The 15,607-nt window shown below is 37.0% G+C and overlaps 1 protein-coding gene and 1 pseudogene across 2 annotated transcripts; both read right to left on the bottom strand.

The window, feature by feature from the left end:
* Nucleotides 1–1,390: 1,390 nt before the first annotated feature.
* LOC102232752 (UPF0687 protein C20orf27 homolog) lies at nt 1,391–10,111 on the bottom strand. 2 transcript variants are annotated; one of them, XM_005810699.2, is made up of 6 exons: nt 9,957–10,111; nt 8,848–8,925; nt 7,372–7,508; nt 5,941–6,094; nt 4,167–4,292; nt 1,391–3,027 (listed from the first exon to the last, which is right to left on the bottom strand). In XM_005810699.2, exons 2-6 carry the CDS (start codon nt 8,864–8,866, stop codon nt 2,927–2,929), a joined length of 537 nt encoding a protein of 178 aa, XP_005810756.1. In that variant the 5' UTR covers nt 8,867–8,925; nt 9,957–10,111; the 3' UTR covers nt 1,391–2,926. The 2 variants fall into 2 exon arrangements, with proteins under 2 accessions (XP_005810756.1, XP_023189010.1); XM_023333242.1 differs by having other exon boundaries at nt 9,995–10,111.
* Nucleotides 10,112–11,464: 1,353 nt separating this feature from the next.
* Nucleotides 11,465–14,616, bottom strand: LOC102236682 (annotated as a pseudogene).
* Nucleotides 14,617–15,607: the final 991 nt, after the last annotated feature.

The following is a 15,607-nucleotide window of genomic DNA, read 5'->3' as shown; positions in this document are numbered from 1 at the left end:
ATCAAAGTTCATAGAAAAAAAGAAAACCACAAACTATGGCCTTTATGCCTAACTTTGGCATATTATATGGTGTGTATTGTCCCCTTTGAAATAAACAAAAAGAAATGTAGCTACAGGTCCTGATAGAGTACTGCACATGTTATCGATCAATGAGTCACAGATCAATTCTGACGCCAGTAATTCCACCAACAAAATCTGACGGCATCAGCGCAGGATTTGCTAAAATTTCAACTGTTACATGATATGGATAATATACAGCTTCCTTTAGCCTTAAAAGGGAAGATGGAAAAACAGTGTGAGGTAAGCTAGATTTATTTTCTTTTTCTTTTTAAATCAGATTTTTTTTAAAAGTTTTTCTTCTCCGTTAGTTGTTTGCTTTGAAATGAAAGTGAGGAAGGAAAAAAATATTTAAATCTTTTTTTAAAAAATAATTTTTACTTCCATAATACTTTTAAAGTCAAGAGAAAAATAACATTTGGTCAGACTTTGAAATGGGTTTTCAAAAAAATCAAATGTCCCCTATAACTTTCTGGGTTTCCAGAGCACAGCAGAGATTTGGTAAAACACAAAATCTCACTGAGATCACACGGTCTCTAGTGCAAGATAGAAATTCAGAGCTTTTTAATAAAAATTAACAAAATGAGACTTGCAGCATGAATGCAGGCAGACAGATGTGGAACAAAGGCAATGCAATGGAATGAGCTAGTGAATCGTTTAAGCTTAAATAAAGTGAGACAACAAGGAGCTACTAATGAAAGGTAAGAGAATGGCTCTAATATAAGGGAAAACAATGCAAAGCACAAAGGGGAAAACAAAATGAATAAACAAATCTTTAATTTTACTCGGGGGAGTGGGGGTTAAGTCCAACCAAGGGTTGGGTATGGAAATTAGTAACTATAAAACCTGCATAGAAAACAACAGTTGCTCTGTTTTTAACATGCAGCCGTTGTTTAAAGTGCTGTCCTGGATTAAATAAACTTAAATTGAATTGAACTAACCTCTAAAGTGGCTAGATCTAAGTAAATAAAAACTAAAATTCAAAGTTCAAACACCCCAGGAACCGAGCAGACAGAATGGTGTTTGAGCGAGTGCTTTAATTTAAACAGCAGCAACAGTAAACTCCAGGCTGACCATCAAAATCAACAACAGAAGAAAAACAGCAGAAGTCTTCAGATCCCTGATGATGAAAGTGACTTTAGTTTCAGTCTGGTATCAGAGCTGGACTCCAACATTCGCTGTCACCATGTGGTCTGAGTTTGGCCCGGCACCGCGTCCAGATTGGATCCGTTAAAAATATCAAGCCTGTTTGTCAAAATGGAAATAGATGATTCATCTGGAAAATAATCTTTCATTACTTAGAAAACAGAAGGAAGGATGGAAATCTTCAATAGTGTTTCAACTGAGGACTATTTTATTGAATTAAGTAATATTTAAAGTAATAATTTAGCTTTGCAAATAATGTTTATCCTTAGGCACTGTTACAGGATGAATGGTAGTGATCAGATTGTCCCAGTGTATTTAAAAAATCACCGGTTTTCTGTATTTAATTCTGGTTCTGATTATTCACAGAAAATTGTTTTAATAAAACAGATGCAATTTAATGTTTTTAAAGTCCATATGTAATTATTTTGCTCTTCAAATTAAAAGACTTTATTCTGGATAATAGTAAAATAAAAAGGACTCTGCTCTTTGAGTTGGTGGGAAATGCAACACAACCATGCACTGACATATCTTGAGATAAATACTTAAAAAATAAACAACTTTACTATAAGACAGTTAAATTCACACAAACAGACTCTAGTTAAAGGAAACGTAAGCCTCTGTGTTGCATGAAGGAATCTGTGATTTTCTGGAAAGGTTTGATAACAGACAGGTGAATATTGCTGTAGCAGTCCCAGGCTGCCTCAACAGAAAAGTCAAATGTACGACTTTATATGTTTGGCAGTGAGCTAAATGTAATGTGCAATCATCAGAAATTTTATTTAATCTCTAACAACTTTCTGTTAAATATAAGATAATGAGTTACACTTACAAACCAAACTGCATACAGTTTCTTAAAGGTGGCCTATTGTGCTTCCTTGAACAGGTTAGGATAGATCTGTCAGCAATACGAAACATGTTCATTACGTTTTCTGCACAAGAAAAATGGATTTTAGTCTGATCAGTTCTGCCTAGTTTGAGCTGTTTTAGGGCGTCTGTCACCTTAACTCCAAATAACAGGTAACAGGTAGTGCCTGTTGATTTGTGACGCCACATTCTGGAGGTTTTTGAAATGGCTCATTTTCCAGACACCAAAAATATTAACGTATTGCTAAAAAAACTGCTGAGTATTTTTTGGTCTGTTTTTAGAAGCAGTAGAAACCCAAATGGAAGTGCAAAAACATGCAAAATATAAATGTTGCATGATAGGTCTCCTTTAATTTTGGTCCCTCTGATGGATTGCTGTCTTTATGACTGTGATGTCATCTGCTGCTGCTGCTGCTGCTGCTGATGATGATGATGATGTTGATGATGATTTTCGCCTGGCAGTGATTGCAGGTTTGGGTGATAGATCGTACGCTGGCTACTGTTCATGCTGGTTTTATAGCCTCTCCAGCATGGAGGCTTCGTGGCTTATCAAACAAAACCAAAAAAGTGCAGAGTGTAACTAGCTCATCTTTTTCACAGCAGTGGAATCATTACGTAAACATTTTATATGTATATTAGAGCCATAATCCAGCATAACTACAGTGGAAATTCAACATGCTGCATCATTCCCACTGTTTCAATAAATACTTTTAACAGCATAACAAATCCATGACGGCTTGTAAACAGGGACACACATGAGGCCGTTTCCGCAGCCCACTGTGAGCCTTGACCCTGTAACATAATAATTATTACATCTTCATATACATGTATAAAGATAGTGGCTTTGAGTCTGTTTTTGTCATATCCTCTTCCGCTCGCTGCTGCGCCTGGCGTGGGGGTCTCTCTGGGCCCCCAGGCACCGGACCCCCTCCAGCAGCATGGGGGTCCCATGGTGAGGGTCTGCCAGGGGGTAAAGGCAACAAAAAACCATTGTTATTACACATGTCACTTAAATGTTAAACTATAGGCTGAAACGATTAATCGTGATTAATCAGTTATTAAAACAATCACCAACTAATTTAGTACTTTAATTAAAATGTCAAGACAAACTACATATTGTGGGGGAAACAAAATGCTAAACAAGATGTAATTTCAGCACAAGTCTCCTCCCAAACAACCGGAGCTTCATATTTAGTGGTACAGACTGAGGCTGAAACGATTAATCAAATTAATCGTGATTAACTGAATATTGAAATAATCGTCAACTAATTTAGAAAGTTATTAGTCGTTAACTGGAGTTTACACACTCTAAAAATGGCAATTTGTTGAAAGAGTAACACTCAGAGCAGTAAATAAGCAAAAGAATGAAGGTGTAAATGTATTTATTAATCGATTAATCGGATAAAAAAACGTCCCATTTTACAGATTTTTCATGTAACCACTTAAGCCTTATTATACAATGTTAGAACTACATAAAGAGACACAAATAAACAAATAATTCAATTCCTTTTCAATTAAGAAAATATTTTATTGCCTAAAATGCAGTAAAATAGCATAGATATATACATGTATATATAGATATCTATATATATAGATATATATAGATATCTATATATATAGATATATCTATATATAGATATATATACAGTATATATAATATGGTTTTGGCTTAATTACTGCTCCAGATATGTCATTTTTTAAGAAATTGCCTTTTTTGTGTCTGTATCCTCCACTTAATGATTAAGCGATTGCTAAATTAGTTGACGACTATTTCAGTGATCGATTATTCGCAATTAATCGGATTAATTACGATTAATCAGATTAATCATTTCAGCCCTAGATTGAACAGAGAAGGAAGCAAAAGTAAGAAGTAAACCTGGCAAGATGAATCTGTCACATGAAACATTTCCAGGAATGTTTCATGATCCTGTGTGAACATTTAATTGTGAATCATGTTATTTCTCTCTGACTGAGTTGTGTGAAAGGAAGAAAAAATGTGTGATTGTTTCACCTTCTAAGAGGCCAAACAGGAACAGATATCTTTGTTTCTGATCCTGTTCTTTCCAGCAGCTGGTAAACCAGTTACCACACAGACTTACCAATGATTTTGGCCTGGAGTCTGATCTTCAAGCTGCTGTCTTTTCGTCCTTTAGCCGAAACAGTCATCTCCTCCTGGACAACTCCTTCCTGGTGAGTCCTGTACTCACATGTCACCTTCACTCCTCCTGTTGGGGGATTTAGAGTTACATATATTTAAAAACAACTATATATTGTTTATATTATTTGTAATTCTGGGTAACAAGTTTAATGTAGCTAATTCAAATACTTTTATCATCTTATTTTAATCTGATTTTATATTTTAGAAATGGAGAAATTTTATCTCAGTATAAATTCAGCTGTAATACGAAGGCCTCGGAAAATTTATAAACAAGCAGTATCATGAAAATGAAGGAACACAGCAGAGAAAAAAGAGAAAAAGCTGCGGAGATATTTAAAACAGAGGAAAGGAAGGGAGATGTTTGGTGCCTCGGCCACAAGGGGCGCCCAAGGGCTGACCAACTTTTATTCAGCTCCAACTTTCTAATAACTGCGCGTTCATGTTTGTTTGTGTAATGTCCTTCAGTAGATATAGGACAGCACATGAAAACAAAAATAGTGATATTACACTGTATTGATTATTGCAACAGCGTCTTCACAGGTCTGTCCAACAAATCAATCAAACAGCTGCAGCTGATCCAGAATGCTGCTGCTGGCGTTCTCACTAACACCAGGAAGATAGAGCACATAACACCAGTTTTAAAGTCCCTCCACTGGCTCCCTGTAGCTCAAAGAATAGACTTTAAAATACTGTTGTTAGTTTATAAATCACTGAACGGCTTAGCACCACAATACATTAAAGATCTGCTGTTGTTGTATCAACCTTCCAGACCTCTCAGGTTCTGGTTCTGGTTCTGCTCTGCATCCCCAGAACCAGAACCAAACGAGGAGAAGCAGCTTTCAGCATCTATGCACCACAAATTTGGAACAAACTTCCAGAAAACTGTAAAACAGCTGAAACACTGACTTCCTTTAAATCTAGACTAAAAACCCACCTGTTTAGAATTGTATTTGAAATGTAATCAATTACAAATTTATTGATGTAACTTGACTTAATGATTGATTCTATATTGCATTGTGTTTCTGTGTTTGTAATGATGTAAAGCACTTTGAAATGTCTTGCTGCTAAAATGTGCTATACAAATAAAATTTGATTGATTGATTGTAAAAATTACTCAGAAGTAGTGCAAATAGTTTTAATCTATCTTTTCTTTCCTTTTTTCTTCTTAAAAAAACTTTGTAATTTTTATGTGTTACAGAAGGGATGAACTGTTTTGCCTCCAACATTTTGCACATAAGTGTTTGGCTAATTTTTAACCAAAAGAAAAAGATTTAAGACTTCAGATATACTAACTTACATGTAAAAACTTCACAAAAGCCTTATCAATATGAAACCTTTATATCCTGATATGTATTTAAGCTTTGTCGTCCAGTCTTACACTAGCGGGAGAAATGGCTCGTAATCTTTTACTAAAAACAAAAGTGAAATCCTACAACTGCTGAAATCTGACTCTATTCCATTTTTGTTCATATTTTGGGAAGAAGGAAATTAGTATTTTTGTATAGTAGCAAAAAGACTGAACTGAATGAACTGACTAGTACTGAGAGGTAAAGCAAAAGAAAATAATGTCCACTAGGGGGCTCCATACCAGGCCCAGCATCTCACTATGGCTTCATCAAAAGAAGAGAAGAATTTGGAAAACACTGCATATTAAGATATTTTACTGAAGGTAAAAACAGAAACAGGAAGTTGTGATATGTTGTCCTTAGACTGACCTTCCAGCATGGAGTTAATGCGTTGGATCCGGAGGTTCTGGGCCCGCCGAGTCGGAGAGAGGGACGGGAGACAGGTGAGCTCCTTGCCCAGACTGGGCACATCTGGGACAGTGAAGACAATCTCATAGCAGTGGTGACTCTTAAGGAAACCGGCCTTAAGGAAGAAACAGGTTATGGTTTTCCAAGGTTTGACTATTAAAAGAAAACAAAATTATAACACAATCTTTTTAGTATTCCTTAACCTGACTTGCTTTTTCCCTCACACCCAATTTAGTGAGTTTTCACAGCTGATTGCCTGGTAGACTCAGTTCGACTGGGGACCAAAATTGCAACATTTTGTTACTTTTGAAAAACCAGTTCACTCCCTCACCTGTGGTGGCGCTGCACCAAGAACCACTGAATCAAATGACACGAAAGCCTCTGAAGAAGACACTGAGCGCAAATTTATTCTCCACGAAATGTGAACAAAAAAGGAGTGGAATCAGATTTCAGCAGTTGTAGGATTTCTCTTTTGTTTTAGGTGAAAGACTACGAGCCAGTTCTCCCACTAGCATAAGACTGGAAAATGTATCAGAATATAAGCGCTTTATCTGTAATATCTATAGTTAATTATTAGTTTTTAATATCTAAAATTCTGCCAAATATGTGCCGTGACCATTCCGGTTTGATCCACAGTTTTCACTCCACACTGTTTTTAAGCAGTCATGGAAACTTGCCAAGTTACTCAACAAGCTGTTGCTAGGTAACAAAAGAGTGAGTGAGTTGCTCGGTAACCAAAGAGTGACTGAATTAGTTACCGTAATTCGACCAACCTCTCATAGCTAAGCTAGCTATGAGAGGTTGAGTAGCTAAAATCTTTCCTCTGCCTACATCTCCCAGAATGCTGTGTGGTTCTGGATTATAGTTCAGTGAATATTAAATATTCTGTCAGATATATTATCTATTGATTTTGATCACGTGTCTATTGTGATATATATTGTTATTGATTTATTGTCCAGCCTTGTGCTAGCTCTTAACATGCTCATTTGTTTTGGTTGTATTTACCCAGAATGCCCTGCGCTTTAGCTTCCTGCTCTTGGAGCGGTCTCTGGTCCGCTTTCCGTTCACATTATGGATTCAAACCACATCAGAGTTCACTTCAACGGAACCGAGACCGAGGTTTTTAGGTGGACCAGTTCAATTTTTTGTTTTCACACATTCACACCTCCCCAAACGAACCGGACTTTCTCTGTAAACAAACTGAAGTTCCAATGAAGTGGACCGAACAGTTTCTGGAGCGAACAGTTTCTCACGTAAAGCTGGAAATGAACTGCTAATGTTTGAATTTGATCTACAGCAACGAACAATGTAGCGGCAGTGCAGGGTTTTTTCTGTAGCTTTAAATCATGTGCAACAAACTGAATGTATGTGTCTTTATACACAAACACACACCTTAACCAAGTAGCTTCCATCTTTCTCTTGGACAGCAACGAGGGCGGAGAGGTTGGACTGGTCGTCCCTGCGGGTCGGAGAACCTGGAGGTTCGTCATCGTCAGGGAAACGAACCCCGCCTGCTTTGGACGTGGAGCCTGGAGACGGAGAAAACGATGAATCAATTCAAAATTAGAAAGAAAACAAGAAAAACTATCAGGACAGGAATGTCCAATATGTGGTCCAGGGGCCATTTACAGCCTAGACTAGACCAAGCATTTACAACAGGCTGCGCTCGCTGCAGCATAGGGATGAGCAGCCGCATGAGATTGTGATTGACAGCACTAAAACTTTCCTGTCTCTGATTAGTCGTTTCTAGATAATACTGGGAGAAAGCAGATGAAATAGATTTTTCACAGATTATCTCTTGTGCCATACTGTCCCAACATAATGACAGTTTTAACAAATATGCAAATAAAAAAGTATAAAAGTTACATACTGCAGCTTTAATTTCACTCAGGAGAGGGCGGGTCAGGAGGGACGAGGGTTAGAGCTGCTGCTGACTGACTCACCTGTTGTTAAGTGGTAAAAGGTACAGGGACAAACTCAATATATGAATATGTTGATCATTTCTTTCCTTAATTCATTAAATGCTAGTGAAATGGAGGCAGACAGGAGTCCAACCTAACTATGCTGACTGGTTGATAATCTCACACAGTCTACCCGCCTCTCGGAGAAAACCGGGTTACATATTGATACTTTAACCTTTCTCTCTCTCTCTTATCTCTCTAACTTTATTATTTTTATTAGCAGCATAGTAACCGCCACAGTGGTTCGTGTTTTCTACTGACTGCTGCTGATCACCGTCGAGCTCCAAGCAGGAACAACCATTTCATGCAGATCCAGGAGGTTCAGGGCAAATGTTTGCTTTTTGGTCTGGGAGGGGCAACATTTTAATTTTTACTGCCAAGAACAATTTTAGAAAACACAATATTATTGATTTTGTAATTGACAGGGCTCCATTTTAAAAAAATTTCTATGAACAAAAAAGAAAAAATAATAATAATAAAAAAAACTGTGGAGGGCCCCCGGTTGGTCAGGGGCCCTAAGAATCGTCATAACTTTCCCCCCTATGCGGCGCCGCTGTTTACAATGTTTCTGCTTTCATTGCTAAAATCAGAAACTGCTGCTAAATCTTTGTTGCCAAAAGTAAAAGAAAAAAATCAGGACAAAATGTCCCTAAAAAAGCTTTGGAAAACATAAATACTTTTATTTAATACCTGTGAAAAAACCTGTTAATATTCTGGATCAACTATGATTTACAGATTCCTTTTTATACAAAAATTAGACTAATAAAATATGATCTGAGTAGCATATTATTGAAGAGATAAAAACAACAAGCATTTCAACAATCACGTTTCGGATTGCAGGAAGAATCCTGGAAAGAATCGACACATTCAGTGAGAACGAACAAAAGGTAAGCAGTTTCCTGCTTACCTTTTGTTCCCGTTGCCATGGTGATGCGGTTATGATCTGGGTGTTTTCAGATTGTACTTTGGTGTTGTCATCACTGACCTGAGGACAAACAGAGACAGTATCAGAGTTTCAGCAATTTCAGCCAATCTGGGACTAACATGTTTCCAAGCAATTAGTTTTAAGTTTATTAAAATTTGTAAAATTATTAATTTTCTTGAGATTATTGATCTGTGCAAACTAAAGTGTGAATCTCATAAATGCTTCAATTTTAACACAGATTATAGATCTAGAATTTTTACATTTTTATTGAGGATGAAAATAGTATTGAATTTGATTTTACAGTTTCAGTATAAATAAATTAAAATATATATATTGAGATTAAAATTTACATCCAAAATTTAAAATTTAATTTGTAGAAGTGCAAAATGTTATCTTTATTGTTTGATTTTTGTGTTAACATAGTTACAATCAATTACTCTGATTTAAAAAAAAATGTATTTATTTTTTATTTACCCACTTCAGTTTTTATGGAATATTAGAAACACATAAAAAGATGCAAATCAAGAAATAACTAAATTCCTTTTTGAGACAATAAACATGCAATAACTTCATATCCTAAATGGCATTTTCTGAGTATGTATGCTCCAGTTAACGATTAATCATTACTAAATTAGTTGATGATTATTGATTCATCATGATTAATCATTAGTTGTCTACTACTTTCTTGGTGAATCACATAAAATCCCTTTAAAATATTTTAAATATCGTGTTTTAAACGTCTCGAGGGAAATAGTTTTGCAATACTCTGAAAGTAATTTTACATAAATAAATGAGTTATGTTGCAGACTTGGATATAATTTAAATTTTAATCCATTTTAAAGCTGTTTGTCAGGATTAATATTTAACATTTACATTAAAGCTCCGCATGTTTGATTACCAAACACATTTACACATTTATCAATGCAAGAGAATCAAACACGCCACAATTTAAAACAATAAGTGTGGAATAATATCATCAAACATCCACGCCCATCAAGTTAGCAGCTGCAGCAAAGCCCTTTTCTATGCGCCATTGAAAACAATCCCGTCCCGTCTGAAATAAATAGACAGAAAAAAACGGAAACACGAACCGCTTCGGTCCGCCGTGTTGCTCCTTTCCAGCTCTTACATTTCTACTCCCAGCTGCAGCGCAGTAACGTTTCCCCTCTGTGAACAGAGGCAGTCCGCTGTCTGTCCTTGGAAAGATGGAGAGATGCTGAACTGAATGTTCCCGTGCGCGGCGCGCCCCCGCGCTGCGTCCGCGCGCCCGCGCCGCCGCCGTGGTTCCTGTCTGGAAAAATAGAAAATATGAAAATAGGGCATTTGGTCCGGAACATGCGGCCGCAGGACGGCACCGAGCATTAGGGAGAAAAAGTAAACTTTAAAAAACTCAGAATTTTTTAGATTGATCTCAGAATTTTAAAAAATATATATTGTCCAAAAGTTTAAGAAAAATTCTAGAAAAAATTCTGAAGTTTTATGATTAATCTCAGAAATTTTCTAGATAAAACAAAAGGTATGTCAAATCTCCAAAAGTCAAGGAATTTCTAAAAAAAAAAAAAAAAAACCCTGAAATGTTATGATTAAATTCAGAATGTTTCTAGAAAAAATGGGAAATTTCTATATTGAGCTCCGAAAGTGAAAAAAACTGGTTTTTAAAAAAAAATAATAATTCTGAAATTTTCAAATTAATCTCAGTATTTTTCTACAGAAAAGAGAATTGCTGAGTTTGAAAAGTTGAACATTTGCATGGAAAAGAGATTTCAGAAATTTTCAAGAAAACATTTTAAAATTTCTGAGTTTCAAAAGTAGAAAAATGATCAATTTTTGAAAATGTGAAACTTCCAAGTTTTTTCTTGAACATTTTTTTGATTAATCTCAAAATTTAAGGGTTTTTTTCTAGCATATGTTCAACTTTTCGATCTCAGAAACTTCCAATTTTTCTCTAGAAAATGTCTGAGATTAAATGATTTTTTTTCTCTCAAATGAAAACGTGAAGTAAAGGTTTGCATTATTTTTATTGAAAGAACAGTAGTTTGTTTATATGTACTGCAGGTTGTTGCTTGTCCATGTTGAACCCTGAGAGTGCGGCGCAGAAACTCCAGCTGTAGAGAAACCTTAATAAAGCATATATAGCAGCACTGCTACCAAAATGAAACTGAAACTCAACACACACCTTCTTTTGCAGCGCTATTGAGTTTATTTTATTTCTTTAGTTGCTCTTTGTGCACCTCTCCTAAAGCCTTTTCAGTCTCCTTTAAACTTTACAGTGTTCATTTTTAAACGGCTGGTTGCTGTGGTCTTTGTACGATAATCTACAAATGTTCTGTTTTTAAAGTGTTTTCTGCAGAAACACCAGAACCGCCTCTGGTGCCTCCCTGGCTGATTTTGCTCTCGCCGTTTTCTCCCCCTCCTCTCAGCGTTTACAGAAAATGGCAGCACTGGAAGAGAAACTGGAAACACCTTGAGACTGATTTTCTGCTTAGTTTTACAGCTTTTCTACAGTTTTCGTCTTATTTCATCTTGTATTACTTTGTTTTTAAATCGCTGAGCCTGAATAAAAGAAAGACAAAATGTTATTCTTTCAGTCTTATTTTATTTATCTTCCATTCACAGAACAAATAATAATTTCTACAGTTTTAACAAAGTGAAGCAACATGCATGTTTAAATGCACAACACTGCTAACATGTTCAGATTGGTGTTTATGACAAGAAACAAAGAAAAGATAATTGTTTAACCTTGTAAGGAAGACATTGTCTGTCAAATGTTTACAGAATAACACAGAAGGAGTCAGATTTGGTGGATTCCTCAGCTCGTCTTCTGGCTGCTTGATCATGCAGGGCTTGCAGTTTGTGTTCCTGCTGTTGGAGTTGTGACGTATACCAGGCCTGCAGTCTCTCTTCCTGCTCTCTCAGTTCTTTTTCTCTCTCTTTCTTCATCTGATCCTGCATGGCGTACATCTCTCTTTGTCTCTCCCTCTCTCTTTCTTGCGTTCTCCATTGCTCGTTCATCCTTCTCTGCTCATCCAGCTGCATTTTAGCCATCATCTTCTCTGCTTCTCTTTCCCTATTTCTCTCCATCCTTTCCCTCTCTCTCTCCTGTCTTTCCCTCGCTCTCTCAGCCTCGAAAAGCTCATTGATCTTCTGCATCTCTTTCTGATACTGTAGCTGTATTTCTTTCTCTAGTTCTGCTCTCTCTTTGCGCATCTTCTCTTCGTTCTCCTTCAGGATCTGTTGTTTCTTCACTGCGATTATCCTCTCGGCCTCCTGGAACATCTCGTTGGTGTAGTGACTTCCTCCATTTTTATCAACGATGGTTCTGATCTTCTGGAGCAGCTAAGTGACCTGAGGCTTTTTATTCTCCAGTTTGTTGTTGAAAACATGATACTGGCCGTTGCATCTTCTCACAAGATCCTGCAGCTCTGAGCTTTCAGACAAGAAATTTTCTATGCTGGTGTCTTCAAGGAGATCTCCATGAGTAAAGAGAACCATGCTGTATTTATCTGCAGTCTTCCCGAAGATTTCCTGAATCTTTTGCACGGATTTCTTTTCCTCTTCGGTGAATCTGTTCAGTGCGATGACCAACAGGAAGACGTGGGGGCCAGGCGCGGCAAACGGGACGCACCGGCTAAAATCTTTAACAGTCTTTTCCTCGTCGAACCTGGTGTCCGACAAGCCCGGCGTGTCGATAACGGCGACCTGCTGTCCGTCCAGCTCGCTGTTACATTTGGAGCAGTTGATCGTCAGAGATCTGGGGCTGCACTTTGAATCGAAACACTTTCGCCCCAGAATGGTGTTTCCAGAGGCGCTCTTCCCAGATCCGGTCTTCCCCACCAACACGATCCTCAATTCGTTGTTGTTCGTAAAGTTTGTGCCTGAAAAATAGATATTAAAGACTTAATTTTTATGTATTCAGCTGTAGAAAATGAAGCTCAGGAAAATACAACACTGCAGTAGAGCAATTATAGATATATAAAAAAAGTTTTAGCAAATGTTTGAATTTTCATACTCTGAAATTTCTAAGTTTTTTTCTAGAAAACTTCTGAGAATATTTGACTAAAATTTACTCCTCCTTTAATAACTTTAATGATAATTCAAGCTGAAAAAGCAAAAGGTCAAATTCGGAGCACAGTTGAGATAAGCGGTTGCTTTGGACCCTCCTACCACCAGGGGGCGTCCAAGAGCCTCAAGCTAGCAAAATGGCAAAAAAATGTTATATGTTAAAAAAATATTGACAAATACAAGCTAAATGTTTGAATGTTTGTTTTTATAGTTGTTACATAAATAATGGTGAATCTCTTTCCGTTGCTGCCACTGTTGGAGAAATATAAGATACCAAATCAATTATTTAACTTGTAAATACGGTAAATTCCGTGTTTATCAGTTTATGTAATTTTCAGATAGTCAAAATAAAAATACCACTCTGCATTTCAAAATCCAAATATATTTTTCTTAGTTTGCTACTAAGCTTGCAAACTAAGATACAAACAACAATATTATGGTTAAAATCAATCACCAACCATATTAACTCTTGTACGACGTGAGCTAATTACAACAGATGCTAATGATAGCAGCTAAGCTACTCATATAGGAAAGATAAAGCATTAAAATACTATAAGTTGCCTTCAGACAACAGATAACATCCTGACTCACCACTGGCTCTGTCTGAGCTGTAGCTTCTTCTGTCCATGATCAGGTTAGAAAGTGCAGAGCAGAAACTTCAGCTACATAGAAATGTTCCTGCAGGAGGCCCTTCTTTTATAGCCCTGCTGTCAACATGAAACTGAAACTCAGCCCAGCTTGCACACATACTTTCGAGGTGCCTTTTGTACTAGGGATGGGATTTTCGGCTCCTTTTCGAGATGCGGCTCTAATGGCTCTTCTTACTGTAGAGAGCCGGCTCTTTCGGCTCCCAAACGGCTCCCCATATATATTTTTGACATTATTAATTAATTAATAGCTTAAACCTAATTTTATAATATTTTGTTTCATTATTGACATTGTTAAGCACTTATGATGAGTAAAAATGCCGCATAACAATGCTATAGCAATACCGATGCGTGTGATGTCCGCGTGTGCAGGTTGTTTGTCGAGCCTGCACGATAGGAAATGCTGACTTTGCACAGTCTGCACTCTGCCCTGGAGCTTGATGTAGCATTAAAATGAGTCCAAATCTTGCTCCGTTTTATGTCACTCATTTATTTTCACCTATTCAGTTCTCACACTGACTCCCCTTCTTTCTGTGCTTCTTGACCGCGGAGTGAGTGTCTGTACATAAACACCTGCCGACGAACGCTATACAGCTTGTTTTCCCGCCACATTATTAATTGAAACTATGTGTGATTGGTCAGATGTGTGGAGCACACGCTTGACATGAGGCCAGTGGACCGATAGAGGGAAAAAACTCTCCGCTCTGGCACTGGCAGAAGAGCAAAACGTGAAGGAGAGGGAGAAGGGGGGGAGAGACAGCGAGGCACCGCAGGACAAAAAAAAAAAACGATGTAGGGAAAAACTATCGGCTCTGGCACTTGCAGAGCACAAGCACAACGACAGGGAGGCGGAGAGACAGCGATATACTGTAGAAAAAAACCCGGCTCCCAAATAGGATCCTAAAACGGCTCCCATTGTGCAGCCGGTTCCAATCGTTCACTTCAAAGAGCCGGCTCTAAGAGCCGGATCGTTCGCGACCGACACATCACTACTTTGTACAAGCTTAAAGCCTCTTTAGTTGGTTGTTGTGTACGTGTGCATTTCTAAATGGTTTATTGTCCTTGCATGATTTTTCTTTCTGTGCTCAAACTGACGTTTTAACTTACATAAATACAGGTTTAAATGTGAGATTCTGCACGTATTTTCTTTAAAATAATTTTTAAATGCAGTGTGTTTGAGTTTTCATCTGCTGCTGGTTTCCCCCTCCTTTCAGCATTTCCGAGAAACGGCTGCTCCTAAAGTAAAACTGAAAACAGTCAATGATTATTGTAAAGCACAACGTGGAGAAGGAAAGTGAAAGGAAAAGCAGCCTAACTAAACTCCGAGCATTTTGTTTTGAAAGTGTAAGGACTTCTGTTTTATTCCCGTTTCCAGAGACACAGCTTGCTTCACTTTACGCTAAATTAGTTTAGGATGATTTAATGAGTCGTTTAGAAGGAAAATCACAATTTCTTTCTTTAGTGCCGAGTCGATTTGAATTGTTTCTTTAATTAACAAAATGGGGAAACAAACTGTTTTTGGGGAAACAAAATGCCATTTAGGGGAAACGAAGCTCCATATTTAGAGGTGTATAATAAGGCTGAAGTAATGAGTTTGATTGATTATTGAAATAACAGTCAACTGATTTACCAAGCTGGAGTATACAGAATCAGAAAAGGCTATTTTGTTGAAAGAACAACACAGTTTGAGCTGAAATTGAGCAAAAGCTGCACAATAAATAACTATATTTTGCATTTAAGATATAAAAAAATCCCTTTGTAAATGTGTTATTTACAAAACTCCTCAAGTGGAATAGTATTAGTTTTATCCTCTAAAAAAAGTTAAAGAGAAAGACCTGAACTAACAAATATTAGTAATTTTTTTCAGCAGATGCATGAATGTTATTGCATTTTAGGCAATTAAATGTTGACTTTCTTATTTAACAAATGAACTAAACTATTTCCATATTTGCATCTTTTAATTAATGTATTTTCATGCAAGAATGTGCCAAATTTTTATTCAATTAATTGTTTAATCGTCAGAATGATCAATT

The sequence above is a fragment of the Xiphophorus maculatus genome, chromosome 5 (assembly GCF_002775205.1).
Source record: "Xiphophorus maculatus strain JP 163 A chromosome 5, X_maculatus-5.0-male, whole genome shotgun sequence".
Lineage (NCBI taxonomy): Eukaryota > Metazoa > Chordata > Actinopteri > Cyprinodontiformes > Poeciliidae > Xiphophorus > Xiphophorus maculatus.
This window is presented reverse-complemented; position numbering and strand designations above follow the sequence as displayed.

What these genes read in the sequence shown, in the direction of transcription:
- LOC102232752 (XM_005810699.2), bottom strand. An exon ending in ATGGAAGCTACTTGGTTAAG is followed by an intron (nt 6,095 to 7,371) that starts GTGTGTGTTTGT and finishes TTCTTCCTTAAG; the next exon opens with GCCGGTTTCCTTAAGAGTCA. An exon ending in ACTCCAGGCCAAAATCATTG is followed by an intron (nt 3,028 to 4,166) that starts GTAAGTCTGTGT and finishes ACCCCCTGGCAG; the next exon opens with ACCCTCACCATGGGACCCCC.